This window comes from Silene latifolia, chromosome 3 (genome assembly GCF_048544455.1).
Source record: "Silene latifolia isolate original U9 population chromosome 3, ASM4854445v1, whole genome shotgun sequence".
NCBI classification, from domain to species: domain Eukaryota; kingdom Viridiplantae; phylum Streptophyta; class Magnoliopsida; order Caryophyllales; family Caryophyllaceae; genus Silene; species Silene latifolia.
This window is the reverse complement of record NC_133528.1, coordinates 129,847,392-129,863,895: the sequence shown is the minus strand read 5'-3', so window position 1 is coordinate 129,863,895 and position 16,504 is coordinate 129,847,392. Positions and strand designations below refer to the sequence as shown.

General features: G+C 36.7%; 1 protein-coding gene and 2 long non-coding RNA genes across 3 annotated transcripts in view; all 3 read right to left on the bottom strand.

Moving 5' to 3' along the window:
• LOC141646285 (uncharacterized) overlaps window positions 1–16,504 on the bottom strand; it is a 58,142-nt gene that overhangs the window by 12,557 nt on the left and 29,081 nt on the right. The gene's annotated exons all lie outside the window — the stretch shown is intronic.
• Window positions 6,868–8,109, bottom strand: LOC141646283 (uncharacterized). Its single transcript, XM_074454231.1, has 4 exons — window positions 7,985–8,109; window positions 7,731–7,891; window positions 7,511–7,627; window positions 6,868–7,408 (listed from the first exon to the last, which is right to left on the bottom strand). Exons 1-4 carry the CDS (start codon window positions 8,028–8,030, stop codon window positions 6,995–6,997), a joined length of 738 nt encoding a protein of 245 aa, XP_074310332.1. The 5' UTR covers window positions 8,031–8,109; the 3' UTR covers window positions 6,868–6,994.
• LOC141646282 (uncharacterized) lies at window positions 12,232–13,360 on the bottom strand. Its single transcript, XR_012545477.1, has 3 exons — window positions 12,785–13,360; window positions 12,464–12,641; window positions 12,232–12,335 (listed from the first exon to the last, which is right to left on the bottom strand). It is a non-coding gene; the product is annotated as an uncharacterized LOC141646282 (long non-coding RNA).

The window sequence follows — 16,504 nt, the reverse complement described above, 5'->3', positions numbered from 1 at the left end:
ACCATTTACCTTGTTGATCAGCGGGAGGGTCCGGAGTTGGACCAATAGGCTTCAGCTTTCCTTGGGCTATGAGCCTTTGGAGAGCGTATGTATAAGCGCATCCGATATCGGTGAATGCCCTATGTGTTTGGCGCTGCGACTTCTTCGATTGCCCTTCTAAGAGATTGATGGCTTTATCAATATGGGCCGTTGCTGGGTCCTTCTCCTTAGACGATGAGGCCCCTTGGTACCCTTTCGGCCTTTCAGCCTCTGCCCTTATGACATCATCTTCTACCTTTATCCCGATTCTTATCAATTCTTTGAAAGAGCCAAAATTCTGGTATTTCAGAGCATTACGGTAAACAGGTCTTAGATTCTTTACGAACTTATCTACCATTTCAACTTCGTCAGGCTTCTTGGCTAATTTCACGCTTTCAGCGCGCCATCTTGCAAGGAATTCAGTAAAGCCTTCTTTTTCTTTCTGTGTCATAACCTCTAGCGTTCTTATATTGGTCCGAATCTCGATATTGTCAGCATAGTGCTTACAAAACTCCACCGTGATATCTTCGAAAGTAGGGAAGTTCTTAAGGTCAAGATTATAGAACCACGCCTTCGGGTGTTCATCCAGAGATTGGGCAAAAATTTCAGAGAGCATGTCAGCAGGTACTCCCTTCAGTGCTAAGTACCCTTTATAGGCCTTAACATGGTGGACCGGATCTTCGGTGCCCTTGAACTTTGGGGATATCGGTGAGTACCATGTTCGTGGGCAACTTATCTGAATCGGGGCATAGGCCCTAGCATTTTCATAGTGGATGTTCTTCCCCAGGAGAGTTTCGAGACGGTCTTCGATGAACTTGAACCGTTTCTCCAGATCAGTCAGAGGTGGGGTAGATGGAGGGGAATCTTCACCCAGCTTAGATTCGATTGCATCCATTCGGGTCATCATGAGGTTCACGGCCTCGGTGAGTTTGTTAACAGCATCTTCCATTGCTTGACGTCGGGTTTTTGGCGGCCTTTCTACAAGAAAACCCCGAACTGAGTCAATATTCGAATGTAAGAGCCCCTGCACACTTAAGGACACGACACCAACTTGACTCAAACAAAAACTCGACTTGAGACTGATTAACCAAAAGGTTCGACTCACGGTTGGATTTAGACCTTGATTCATTTTGAACTCCACAAACGACACGATCCGAACCATCATAATTCGGTTCTAACCCGGACTCGGTGTGACTAAACCCGTGATTGGACTAACATAGCCCATAGGTTCAAGTGAAACGCCCTAAATGGCCTAGCTTGGACGTTTCTGTGGACTATCCTAGACCAAATGGTCGACCCACATGACTCGAAGCCCAAGAGGTGAGCTTGGGTGACCCAACAAGGTCGTGTTCTAGACTCTTAGAACGAAACATGCCTAGCCAAACACGGCCAGGACCCGGACACGACTCGATGCATTTCATGCTTGGTTAAGGTTCGAGAAATATTTTGGATTGAATTTAAAAAACAAATGATCGGTGAGATTTAAAATGGGCAGCATGCCGGCTATAAAAGCTCATTTTTGGCCGAAAACTCTGGTCCTACTTGGGCAGCATTCCGCGTTTTGAAAATCATGCTATTTTGACAGTAAGTTTTTCAAAAGTTCGGTTTTGAAATCGATACGGAAAGTTTTGAAAAGACTCGGGAAATTCATTTCGCACATTGTCATTCTCATGTTATAAGGATGTATGCTCCTAGACATCTCTAAGTCTCGGCAAGTCTTCTACAAGAAGGTCTATGCCCTCCATCCTTTTTGGGTCTTATAGAGCAAGGGCCTTTAGGTAGAGTACCTAGAAGAGCATCCCCACCATCAAGAACCACGACGAGGCGGAGCGGAAGCAAGCAATGTGCAAGTTCCTGGCATAGTGGGACGTCGCCCCCCACGCATCACAAAGAAACGCTGGGACGGCCCGGGAAAGTCCTTAAGGGTTTATGCATGAATCGTAGCACTATGAGTAATGTTTTACTTTCCAAGATTTCTTTTCAAGTTTCACCTCGGAGGAAAAGACCCTAGAAACAAAGTGTAACTAGTCCTCTTTTCCCCAGTAGTCGCCAAATCAGGACAAGGCCCTCGGGAATCTGCGTCCGCCGCGGGATCCACACTAGGCATAATCGACTCGAGGTTCTTTCGAATCGAATTAAGACAAATTAGAGTCGCCACCAAGTTTTATGGGAACTTGGAACCGTTCAAGTCAACTTTACACCTTTCATTGAAAAGCATAAAGCCAATCGACTACGAGTGATTAAAGATAAAGACTTGTACCCTATATCACTCGATTTGAATGACTCTCATAATCCAATGGTATCTAGACGGATCCACAAACCATAGATCTTGAGTAAGGGGTGAGGGTACGTGTTAGGAAGCCCATAAGGACACCTAACCCCGCCCGTCAATAACGGCCTCTACTAAGTCAAGTATCGGATTTCAAACAAGGTCGTAGCTACTGCGATATATGATATGCAAACATCGTTTTAAAACCCTAACATGTGACAACAATTTCTATGTCGTTTTAGATGCAACTAAACTAACTTTGTCAAAGTTGTAATTTAGCATGTGGGTTGATTGATCTAACAACATACAAAACAAAGCAAACAAGGCTTGATGGGAATGGGGGAGCCGTTGGGATCTACCCTATTACAACCCCGGCATTTCATGCCGACACAACGAGAAATTAGAGATACAACTCGATCTAAATACAATTGCTATATACGACACCCTACACGACACATGGCCATTCGGCCTAGGAAAACGTGCACAAAGGGGTGGCCCACGGTTTACATGACTTACGGCCTTGGGTCACTCCTCGTAATGCGTGCTTTCGCTTAATCTTATCGAATTAGACATTAGGTCACACACCAAAGCTTGCATTAGCATAAATCGGGCCACGTTGTTTTAAACAACATGCGATTTACTACGCTCTTACATGAATTGGAGCACAACTATCTAACCAAATAAGACTAAGGTTTTTGTAAATCATTTGACTCGACCAAATAGAAAACTAATTACAAACGAATTACAAGAAACGACTCGATAAACAAAAGGTAACTACAAAATACGAAACAACGATGAATAAATGATATAAAGATGAAGCAAGAATGACAAAAAGGCACGGCCAAGCACACGGCCAAGCCACGTCCACCCTAGTTCCTAGGTTAGATTCATTAGTTAGATCAAATGATTGCAAAACGAGTTAGGAAACGAGTTAGAAAACAAGTTAGAAACGACGTTGATCGATTGAGAAGGTGTCACGCGAATGTGTATTCTACACGGCCTAAAGGGTCCAACTAGGTCACAATATTACAAGATTAACGCTTACTCATTGAGTGTAAATAAGAAGGTGATAATCACGCACTCCTATGCTAGCGAGAAACCGAGTGAAAAGAGAGATGCATTCAATTAGGTTATAGAATTGTTGATCGATTTTAATGCTTGTGTCGAAGCCACCTAACGTGTCTAATTAGGTTATTAAATTGATCTAATGTCGTCTAAATAAATCATATGTTAACAATCAGAGGTCGAACTAACATGCGAAGGGTCCTAGGGTAGGTCGATTTGAACGAAACATGCAAGGGGTCAAAAGCGAGGAACAAAGTTAGAATTCGTTTTATTAATGCCCTACCTTGAACACGAGGATATGTAAATGAGACGGGGGATACGACCGACCGATGTGGCAGATTTATTTCCCATCTCAAGTCAACGCGGGTGTTCATGGTGGTACTTTAACTCATACTCGGACTAAACTAGTTTCATAGTTAACGATGTCAAACGATAAGCAAAACGACAAGCAATATAAAACGAACAATAAAAAACAAACATAAAAAGAACGAAATAAAAAGGGGAAGAAGAGGATTTGATGCACCCTCAACCTACATGTATCGTTGACACCGTCTTGGGTCGTAATTGATCGTATATTTTATCTCGAGAGGCCGTCGTCGACGAAGGAACAAAGCAATAACACGTTTTTTTGCAAATCTGGACAGCGACTTTCAAACTGCAATTTCTCACTCGTTTCACGTAAAAATTACATTTAAAAGATGTTTTGAAAACTAGAAAGAGAGTAGAACAAAGATCTTAAAACAATCCCTGCTCGTTTTGAATTATTGGGCACGAAAAACGAGCACAAACAGAATCGACAGACAGAAAAAGGAAAAACAGAGTGTATGTCACTCTGTTTTTCGAGGGGATTCGTGTACTCTCAAGGGCAATTTGGCTCATGAGTCTTTGTCTAAGATGTATATGGATGTTGTGTTGTTAATTAGGAACAAGAAACTCGAATTTTAATGGAGGTTTGAGGGTTGAACGAAGGGTTCCAAAGAGGACACACAAACTGATTCTCAGTTTTGTATGTCGGTTTTGTCGAGGGTTTTTGAGAGGCAATTAGGGTTTGTTTCTGGAGTTTAAAGCTTGTAAGTGACGGTAGTATGTATGGAGAACTTAGAGGAATGAATTTATGGTAAAGGGGGGGTATTTAAAGGGAGTTAAAGTAGGGTTTGATAGAGCCACAAGCAATCGGGCTCGGTTTGCATAGCTGCTGTCCATCAGCTATTTCGTGGGGTTTTTAGGGTTTGTATGGGGGGTTTTCTTGGTGGTTAAGCTAAGGTAATATGGGTAGGATACTAGGGTATGGTTTAGGGTTAATGGGCACGGGTTTAAGTCGTGTTTGGAGCGGGTTTTGGACTCGGGTTTGAGCACGCAAAACAGGGGGACTGCTTGTGTTATTTGCGGGCTGTTTATTGGGTGTTTGGGACGGGAATTGGATGGGTTTCGTGGTGGGTTTAGTGATGGGTTGTTTGTAGGTAATGAGGGGCAGGAATTGGGTTGGTTGTGGCGGGTTTGGGTCAAGCTTTGAAGCACACAAAACGGGTTGGAAAAGAGGAAGGGTTAACGCGGGTAAGGGGAAGTAGTTGGGCTGCTTTTTGTATGTTTGGGGCGAGATTTGGGACATGGGTATGGGGGTTCGAACTGGGGTTGGATGGGTAGAGGCCTAGGTTTGTTAGTGTACTCGAGATTCGTGCCAACTCGTAAAGAAAATGGGTTCAAAAACCGAGCTATAATCGAGCTCCAAAACGTGTGGTTAAAACGAGTTTTCGATTTTCAAATTCGATTTTTCAAATCGATTAACACATCAAAATAAATGATTTTTCAAATCAAATATACTCATAAAATGATTTTTCAAATCAATTATTTATTTTATTTTCAATAAAATAAACTTGAGAAAATAAATTCAAAATAAAGTAAAATGAATTCACCTTAAAAAAGCTTTAATTTAAATATCATTTAAATTAATAAAATACTCCGTCGACAACGCTCATTCTACATCGTAAAACGAACCCAAATAATGACAATGACAACTAATAAATACATGTGTCCTATCATCATCGGGTGTTTGTCGGGTTCTCTATAAATTCCAATATCGACGGATACGGGTATCTACAGAGCCCCCACTTTGACTGAGGCTTGGACAAGGCGAAAGTCAAAGTATACCCCAGGTCCCTCTCGACCTGAGGATTCTGCGGGTCGTTTATAGTCCATTAGACTTGCGTATATAAGCTCGCCAGCCATAAGAAGAGATCATACCTGAAACTTCGTCGGGGATTAACTCTTACTTCTGTTCCGTCAAATTGTCATCATTGGTCGTCGACCCATAAATTGCATATATGGTGGATTGAGCCTTATCCTTAGGCGCCTACGTATCAACAAAAACCCAATTCCTCAACCAAAATCAACCAAATCAAATCCAAACTTCCTCAAAACAAAAATTAATCACTCCTTTAGCATCAACAAGTGATCCAAACACAAAAATCTTCAAGTTTTGAACCGATTTTTGGGATACAAGGCAACTTTCATTTATCCTAAACCAATTTGGGCATTACTAGAAATTGAAGATTTCAATCTTTCATTGGTGTAACTAAGCAAAGGAGTATGGCATGAACAAAAGGTGGAAACAAGGCACCACAAAAGAAGACCCTTTCTAAGAGGCAACAAGCCCTTCTTGATAAGCAAACATCAAAGGCATTGGTAGTCCATGATGCAAGGTTGAAGATTCAAGAACAAAATCCTCCTATGGAAGCTACTACTTCTACCACTCCGGTCATTGAACAATTAGCCGACTATCCGGAGGTAATCTTCACTTCCGACTCCCATAGGAAGAAATTTATTTCCTTTGCTAAGAAAACTATCATGCCTACTAAGTTCATATGTGAAGATGCATTGTCAAAATTGGGTGTCCTTGAGCAAACTAAGACCTTTTTCGAGTCTATGGGGTTGAGTAAATTGTTTACAATGCAAGAATTGACATACTCCTCCCCCGCCTTAGAGTTTTTGAGCTCTTTGAAAGTCCACTACAACAAATAAGGTAATTGGCGACCATATAAGGCGACTGAGAACAGTCGCCATTAAGAATAAAGCGACTAAGGCCCGTCGCCCGCACTTCGTAGCTAGGTTTAGTCGCTTTTGGCGACAGGACTTCGTCGCCAATTTTGGCGACTGAATTTTTTTAAAGCGGGCGACAGAAACTCGTCGCCAAAATTGGCGACTGTGTTGGGTCGCCAATTTAGCGACTGTCATCAGTTGCCTTTTTTCAAGCCACGTCACCTCCAAATCTTCAGGATTGGCGACGGTTTTTAGTCGCCATTTTGGCGACTGTTTTTGGTCGCCATTTTGGCGACTGTTTTCCGTCGCCAATTGCACTGTTTCCCGTCGCCAATGACCATAAAATTAATTCATGATTAGAAACTTAGCGACGGTTTCCCGTCGCCAATTGCCCAGTATCCGTCGCCAAATTTACATTTTTTTAGCCTAAAAATCGTTTTTGACCTAGCCAAATACGTAAAAACCTGCAAATAAACCAACACTTCCAGCAGAGAACACATGGGAAGCCAACACAACCAAACTTGATAAAGAAAATCATGTTCCATACACACAACTACGAGTTTTGGTCATCTAACATTATCCGGGAATAACATGTTCTCTAAAAAACTACATAACAGGGAAACTTGCTCCCGCTCCACTACCACCTCCATAATTAGGATCTCTAGGATCCTTTGGTTGCGGACGCCACCCAATGTTGCAATTGGCGAAGAAGGAGTTCATCCGGTCCATTTCCTCCTTCATCCTCCGAATTTCTTCATCTCTCTCGGCATCCCGCCTCTCCCTCTCGGCATCCTGCCTCTCCCTGGCGGCTAATTGAGCTTGGAGCACACTTACGACACTTGGGGTATAAGGTTGTTGTTGGGAGGAAATTGACCCTCTTCTTCTTGTAGGAGGGTAGAAAATCTCCTTTGCCGACCCGGCTCCATACACATCTCCTCTTTGGAACCCCTCAACAAGATCAAACCATAGCTCATTGTCATCAATTTCCGGGTTGTTCTTCCTACGGACAAGGAATTGTTCCTAAAAAATTGATAAAACATTAATGGTTAGAGGTTACTTATCTAAAAATTGATAAAACATATACTTTAAAAAGCTAAGAAATTTTTATTTTTTGACACTTACATATAACTGTTGATCTTTTTCCTTCGCGAAGATCAACTTGCCCTTGCTTGTCTTCTTTGCGTGAGTGTCAACAAAGAGATCAACAATCGTGGGTACCTTGCCCTTATTCTTCTTGGTCTTCCGGAAAAAAAAACAAGGAAATTGTTACTCAAACATGATAATTAATGAGACTAATTAAATTAGAAGACTATTAAATTAAAAGTTAAGACAAATAACTTACATCTAAAACCACACGATCATGAAAAGATTGAGACCCTCCATAATGAGTAGGCTCAACTTCCGCGTCCTTATCTCCTCCTTTCCTGTTGATCTTGTTCCGGGCCGATGCTTCCTTGAACTCAGGACTGTTCCGGTACTTGGTATATTCCTCATATGACGAACCTATAATCAATAAAATATCAATTATTAATTAATATAGTTTCAAAATATGTAATGAATTTTAACTAATTACGGGTATTAAAAGAAACTAAATACCTTTCATGAAAGATAGCGCCTTCTTCCTCTTAGACACCTTATACATGTTGTCCCTTAGCCTCTTCTTGCCAATGTCATTATACCTTTGCCAAACTAGGCGCTCAAGGTCGGCTGGCCAATAGAACACACGCTACAAAAAGTAAACACATGAATGAGAAACAAATTAATAATAAGGTAATTAGAATAAATAAATTATATTTATTTATTCTAATAAGTAAACCTTACATACTCTATAGTCTATACTATTACAGAATCAAAGTAGTATCAAACTATCAAAGAGGTAAATAGTTTACTGTTATTTTTCCGTATTAACATTTTTCAATTGGTTATTGATCTGTAACTTTAATTCTTATATCAATTACTTTGAAATTTTGTTAATTTCACATTGGGTTTGACATCTGGTGTAGTAGGTTACTTCTTTCATTTCACCAACTAATCTAATTAAATGTTACGATCCTCACTTTCAGATCATGGGCATGAAATTGCATTTGTCTTGAGGTATTGCTCATGAAGGTATCATCTTTCAATTGTATTGCAGAGGTTGTTCTATGTTTTACTTCACATTATTAGTATAATCCATATGAGCATTTGTGTATTGAAATTATGCAAGTCTCAACACATCTCTCCCTAAACTCTATTTTTGTGATTTTTCTCACCCCATTTCTTATACTCTGTATGCAACTAGAAGATATTGTGCGGTTGTGCCTCTCGATTCACGGCCTTCACAACCACTCGACAAGTAATCTTGCAAACACAAATAATATGGGACCATTCTTTCTCAAGACAAAATCTAAGGTACTCCAGTTTGTTATTTTGCAGATATGTAAATCCTAGATTGCCTTTCTGCCCAAGTTCTTAAAGGGTTGGATATTCATGGATTGCTTAATACTCTGTTTGTTTTCATAATAGTTGACTTTTAATTATCTAGATTGACATTTGAGAACACTTTAATTTCATATTTTGGTGAAAGTTGATTTGATGTAAAAAGTATGTACTGAGTCGATTATCCTCTGATGGTGATCTTGGTGCTTGGGGGATTTTATCAATTCCCATCTTAAGGTAATATGTGATATTTTTGAAATAAATTATTTTCCCTATTGATTATTTTGAATTTTTTTTATACTAATTGATCATATGCCAATGGCTGATACTCACAAGAAAATTGTGATGAATCCGGCTAATTCATTACTTGGGAAGATGTTGCATTGTTGCATTTATATTAGGGTTACACTGCCAATAATGATCTAAGATTTCGATTAGTTTATTTTTATGGTCTTGAGTTTTAGTTAATTCTACTTGGTTACTAAACTTTTGGAGTACCAAAGTATTAATAATTATCACAAATTATAGATTAAGACGATGAAACACAAATTATCATTTATGACGGATCATAAACTTGTGACATCTCATACCCGTTAACCGGTTTACTTGCCAAGCCTATCAGCCTATGACACAGAACAAATCCAACCTACCCAAAAGAAATGGTAACCCAAAGAAAAATGTAGTTGACTACAGTCATCGTTTATAATATACCCGCAATTACACTTTTATTGTCCCTTTATCACCAAAATTTATTCCAAATTAGGTTGTGATTGTAGTATGGTAAATAAGTGAACCGTCAATATTTTCCTTAAATTATATTCCCTCCGTCTGACTGAATGATGTTGTCCCAATTTTATGGCCACAAAAGAGGAATGGAGTGAGTATTATGGAGTACTTTTTGTATTAGCTCCCTTAGTCGGGAATGACAATATTACTCCGTACAAATTACTCCCTCCATCTCAATCATTTAATTACCTTATTTATTCTTTATGAGGGGATATTTTAATCAAAGGTAAACAAATGATGAAGATGGAGGGAGAAATAAACTTTTGCCGTTGGTCAATCTTATCAAGTTCTTTGTCTAGAGTCACAGTGTTTATTTGATAGATATGGTTCTCCTTCCCCTCCTGATCAAATGAATAATTTTCGTTAAATTCTTGCCTTTTGTTGTTAATGCAGGTTTAAAATCTATGCCGTCAAAGGAAATCATCAGTGGCATGTAATGATTGTCTTTGATGGTACTTGGAAAAATGCATAGGAAACGATGACTGCAAGTCTTCCACTTATATCAAAGTTTGCAACAACGTACATTTTAATCGCAATTACGAGGTTTAGTGGAGGTGCATATACGATTCAAACTTCATTTTGAAGAAAGAGCCAGAGGGTGCATTACCATGGAAGCTGTTGCACCGGCTTTGAGAATTCTTGAGCCTGATGGAACTAAGTTTGAAGCTACATTAATTGAAGTTTTGACGTCGATGGTTCACCTACAGTCCTGCTATCTAAAGAGTATGAAACCACGCCTAAGGTCGTTGAAGAAAGGGGTTGAAAAGAGTACAACTGTACAAGTCGGTAATAAGTGACAGTAAAGTAGTTCATGCTCAAGAGTTAAATAAGCTAATTAGTGTCACAAGTCAAAATAGGATAGAGATGACATTGGTGTAAAAATCACTTTGACTTATACCTCTTCCATTAAAAATTTGCAATTTGCATGTAACTAGATTGTTCAATGTATGATATTTGGACTATTTGCGTATTCTTGGTAAAACTGCATCATTTTCTCATTTTAAAGTTATTTTTTGCTTTGCACGACAAATAGTGCGTGTCAACTAAAATTTGCATGAAATTTTGTGTGTGTATGGATTATATGGTTTATAATTAAAACTTTCACCCTGGAGTACGTCTTTCGTTCATAGATCGTGGGATGATTCCCAGTTCCATCATTTGAAACCAATTCACTTAAGCAAAATCTGTATTTGTTTATTCACTAACCTTTTAATTACTTATATCATCTATATGACCTAATTAATGGGAAAAAAATACAAGTACCTTAGGAAAAAAGTTGGTAATAAATCTAATTAGACGTGGCAAACGGGTCAATCGGATCAGTTTCGGTTCGGGTGCTTTCGGATCGGGTTATTTCGATTTATCTTTTTTTTTCGATTTCAGTTCGGTTCAATTCAGGTTGGATTCAGTTTTCACTTTTAATCGGTTGTAGCTATTTCGGGTCGGTTCAGGTTCGAGTTTGGTCAATATCGGTGCAAATAAGGTTCGAGTCGGGTCTATATCAGAGCACATGGGATTCGAGTCAGGTCATAATCGGATCGGATCTTAAGGGATTAGGTCTTTATTCAAAAGATTGGACATAATACGAATAATTTTTTTAAAAAAAGTAATAAATAATGTTTTTTTTGTATAACTACGATATAATATTAATTCATTGACATCAAAGGGGTGACATTCATGTACAAAAAGACACCCTAGATGTGACGCTTATGTACATTCGGGTCATTTCGGGTTTCAATGTTGGGTTTCTGCCATCAATGTACGGGTTGAAATCGGTTCAGGTATATATCGGTTCGGATTAAAACAATTCAGGTTGAAACAGTTCAGGTTCATTCGATCTTGGGTTTATTTCGGATATTACAAATTCGGTTCGATTTCGAATCAATTCAGGTCGATTCAGGTTTCAGGGTGAAGTTCAGTTATACCTTTCGGGTGCACGGTCAAGTGTCGATTCAGGTATTTTTGATCGGTTTTTCGGATTCGGTATACTTTTGCCAGGTCTAAATCTAATTAGTAGAGTGTTGTTTTGCTAATTTATAAATCTGAGTAGAGTACCTTATTTCCATTTTTTAACTTTATGAAAGCATGTCAAAGTTTATCCCTTAGAAATTCGAATTGCACCTGTTTGAATTTATATTTATATATGTTAATGGTATGACAAACTATTGTCAAAATATCAATAAAAAGTAAATAAACTAAATACTTAAAAGAGGTGGATTAGAGCATATTTGGTATTTTTAGAGGTTTTCATTAAGTTTAGGGTACTAATGATATTTTTGAAAAACGAGGGGTACCATGTATAATTCATGAAAATACAAGGGTACCATGTAAAAAAACGCTAAAAAAAATTGTGACTTTTTTTTGGTATAAAAAAATTGTGAATTATTTAAACTTACCAATTATCATAATGTTCTTTCTTATTTGTCCATTACAATTCAATGAATTAATCGATGTTGGCTTTTCATTACATATTTTCCAGGTAATATAAACCGTTTATATAAGAATTATAGTAATATAATATTGTATTATAAAAATTTAAAACTTGCCTACATAAATTGTCTATGCATGCCCGTGCATCTTTGCACGGGTCCTAAACTAGTATATTTTATAAATAGATACCCGGAAGTTGTTGAACCACATCTCCTTATGTTCATCACTAGCGTTACTCCAACAAGTAACGCCGTGTGTCATGTTCTCTTGGGTGCTATTAGTCACACCACGAACAACTGTTTGACTTCTAAACCTGAAATCAAACATGTTAAAAACATAATTATATAGGAAAACAAAAATAATGTATAATTAACATATGTCTAAAAAAAGTCATTTATTACTAAATAAAAAAATTACAAACTAGAATGAATAAAAAATTACCAAAGACCATTCGGATCAAGGATCATCCTGCCGTCAGTTGATCGGGGTATAGCAACCTCCTCCTCCTCCTCACTCACCTCCGTAGTAGAACGGTCAACGTCCTCCTCCTGCTCTCGGGAGCTACTACCTCCCTCACTATAGCCTCCGCGCTGCCTACCTCCTCCACGAGCCATGTGTACTACAATTGAATAAAAAGTGTTAGCAAATATTACAGGATAATTATTACAAGATACAAAAAAATAAAACCTAATAAACAGGTATAAAAGAAAAAATAAAACGCTAATAATTGTTTCCAAATTTTGATATGAATACTTTCAATACCTTCTCTTACTCATCATCATCATCATCCTCATCTTCTTCTTCTTCTTCTTCTTCTTCTTCTTCTTCTTCTTCTTCTTCTTCTTCTTCTTCTTCTTCTTCTTCTTCTTCTTCTTCTTCTTCTTCTTCTTCTTCTTCTTCTTCCTCTTCCTCCTCCTCTTCTTCTTCTTCCCCCTCTTCTATCCCATCCCTCTCCTTATCATTCTCTTCTTCTTCCTCTTCTAACTCCTCCTCCGCTTCTATCTCATTTGCATAAATAATTTCATCATGATCAACTGGGGACAAAACTGTTTCTGATACAACCTCTTCTTGGAAAAAAGATGTATCAACTTCTGATCGTGCCTTTGTTTTAAAAACGGCCCACCATTGCTTTTGTTGTCTATCATTACTTGTGCTCGGAAGAGATGCAAAATAAACTTGATGAGCTTGTTGTGCAAGTATAAATGGGTCATATTGAGAGTAGGTTCGAGTATGATTCACTTCCACGAGTTTGTAACGATCATGGACTCTCGTTCCAGCTACGGAATTATCCCTCCATTGAATCTTGAATAAGACGGTTTTATAACTCCGATCCCGGCCATTGTAGCACAAATCAAAGATATCCTCTAATATGCCATAATATTCATTGCCATCAAGAGAAGAAATTGTTGGAATATGTGTCCTCCGACAATAATGCGATCACGACTGTTGATCATGATGATCACATGTTTAAGTCTCATTAAAATGAATACAATTGGGAAGTAATATTGTTACTGTCAACTGGTCAACATATATCGGTAATGATTGGCTGACTAGAGTTTGACATTACTGTCGTGAGACGGTGGTGATCAGTTGACCCCCTAGGTCATACCTAAAGGGCAATACTCTTAATTAATTATTTAATTAATCGTATAACGTTACGAGTTAATTAAATTACTTGAAAATTGACGGACGATTTTGGAAGTGAAATTTACGTATCATATTGAAATGTGATTAAATATAATACGGTCTGAGTAATTGAATTGTATCATTACTCGGATGAAATAATTGTTTAATGTAACAATTAAATTGAATGAATTGTTATAAATACAATCAGTTGTAATTTATATATTGGTAAAATTTTTGGTACAAGTAATTATGATATTACTAAGTCGATATTTGTATGTGACGTATTTTATTAATACGTTGATTTTTAATATGTTAAAAATTACATAACAAATTTATGTCACATATGACATGTGACATATTGACAAATTGACAAAAATAAAATGGATCACTTGTTAATCCATGAATGCCGAAATAAAGGGGTAGTGGAAGCTAATATTGTGTTTGTTTAATTATTATAAGAACACAATGATTACCTACATTCCTAGCCATGCAACCCTAATATTCTTGTGAAGACAAAAGTGTTCATGCATTGGCTCCCCTAAAAGCCCCCCATTCCACCCGGTTTTTTATGTGAAAACCATCATTGGTTTTTCTTATAATTTTACCTATTATTACACTAAAATGTGTTAGTGATATTCATTCAACTTATCATCCAAAAATATAGTTTTAGAGAGAATAAAAACCTCCTCTTTATCTCTCTAGAAACCGAAATATATAAGAGTTTATAAATATTTTGGTTCCATTTTTCTACCTTGATTAATATTATAACTAGTATTTGTAATATTAATTATATTAAGAGGAGCCTTGGGTATAAAGCATAGGGAGAGATCTTACACTTAGATCTTTATTCTTCCATTGGAAAAGCTCAAGAACAAGAGAGATAGGTGATCTCTCTTGTGCCCTAATAGCCGAAATCTACAATGTAAGGACATGATTTCTCCTCTATTTATCTTATTGTTTGCATGCATAAGATCCGTTTTAATTTTATGACAAATTAGTTTAGACATATATGAGTATGTTAATATGTATATGAATCTACATTTCCTTCAATCGGTATCAAGAGCCACGGTTGTTTGCATGCAAATTGGTTAAAAGTTTTTCCAAGTTATATGAATAACAAATAAAACTTGTAAAATTTGTGTTATTATGATATATCACGAAATTATTACATGCATGTTAATATTTCTGGTCCTAAAATGTTTTAGGATATTTTGGTTAATTTTTCGGATTTTTATTGTTCATATTTTACAATAATGGCATTTAAATGTGATTTTATGAGTAAAAATGTCATTTTTGGTCGAAAATTAGCTATACTTCGAATTTTAAGTTGATTTTTGGATATGTTGTCACATATATTATTTTGAGATAACCTGTAAATTTTCATAATTTTTGGACTTGTTATGCTCGAAAAATGAATTTCTCATTATTAAATTCGGATTTAAGGTTAAAATAGGTTAATATGAGTTAAATTTCGAATCTGGTCATAGAAAATTAATATGTTGTCACATGCAATTTTACAAGATGTGTGTAAAATAATTGGCTATAAAGAAGTCTTTTTGCATGATTTATGAATTTTTGAAGAAAAATGGCATAAATAGTGACATTATTAGTGAAAATTAATAAAAACATAATCTATGACTTAAGAAAAACGTCTAATGTTGCATTTTATTATATTTTTCAGATCTAATATTGAAAAGTTAATGAAAATAATTTTTCCATGTTTTTATGATTATTTTATTAAAATCGATAAACCGCAACATTGTTTTTCCGGAAAATTTTCGAAATTTTTAACCTAAGATTTTGAACATTATGAGTGTCATGGATTTTTTCCAGAATGTTCATGAATTTAAATTTCAAATTTTGAATTTATTTGAAATTTTTGGATTTATTTGAAGTCTAATAGCTTATTTTTGTAATTTTTGGTCCATTTATGAACAATTTTGTAAATAAAAGTTAATTATGGTCAAATTATTAGTGAAGACTATATTTTGAGTCCTAAGAGGTTAGGGTAATTAACTTATGCATAAATATGAGTTTATGTATTTTTGTGATTATAAAATGTTGAAATCACGCAAATCCGTAAAAACCGAGTAATATACGATATTGGCTAATTAAAGGCGATTTAGCTTAAAATTGAGCATGTTCATACATATTATAATGCTGCATTATATTTTTCTTTATGATTGTCATAATTTTAATTTATGTAATTTTTGAATTATGTAATTTTACTTAGTATGGCCTTAGATTTTAATTGGTATTTCCCGAAATGTATGGGAATATCGATTCGGTTGTAATTTTTATTGTGATCTCGTATCACCGTTTTGTAATTTAATAGATTTATTTTATTTTAGTTACAAATGTATAATAGGAAATTATGTAATTTATTATGTAATTTTATTCATTCCGGAGTTCCAAAAGACGGATTTCTTCAAGAATGGCGATACATAAAGACGGTGTTGCCTCGAGATGCGTGCCACAACCGAAGTTCAAGGGACCAATGGAGTTGGTTTCCGAATATGTAATAGATTAATAGTTTTTCTATTTTAGGAAGGCCATACTAGGATTTATTTATCTTTATGCTTGCATTTTATTTTATGTCACATGCATCGCTAAATCGCCATAACTAAAACATGCATCCTTATTCTATCGAGTTTATCGACCGTGTCAAATATAATTATCGTAGTTCACCGCTTTAGTTCACTTAAAACGTGATAGATAATAATTTGACATGACCTCTCGCTAAAACAATCAATTGAGACATAGCCTTACCAAATAGTAGAAACCATGAAAACCTATTTCGCGAGGGAGTGCACTCGGCCACACCGGGGTACAAACCTTGTTACGTAGGGAAGTGGG

What these genes read in the sequence shown, in the direction of transcription:
- LOC141646283 (XM_074454231.1), bottom strand. Translation starts at nt 8,030, where the DNA reads ATGTATAAGGTGTCTAAGAGGAAGAAGGCGCTATCTTTCATGAAAG. An exon ending in GGCGCTATCTTTCATGAAAG is followed by an intron (nt 7,892 to 7,984) that starts GTATTTAGTTTC and finishes TATTGATTATAG; the next exon opens with GTTCGTCATATGAGGAATAT. An exon ending in AAAAAGATCAACAGTTATAT is followed by an intron (nt 7,409 to 7,510) that starts GTAAGTGTCAAA and finishes TCAATTTTTTAG; the next exon opens with GAACAATTCCTTGTCCGTAG.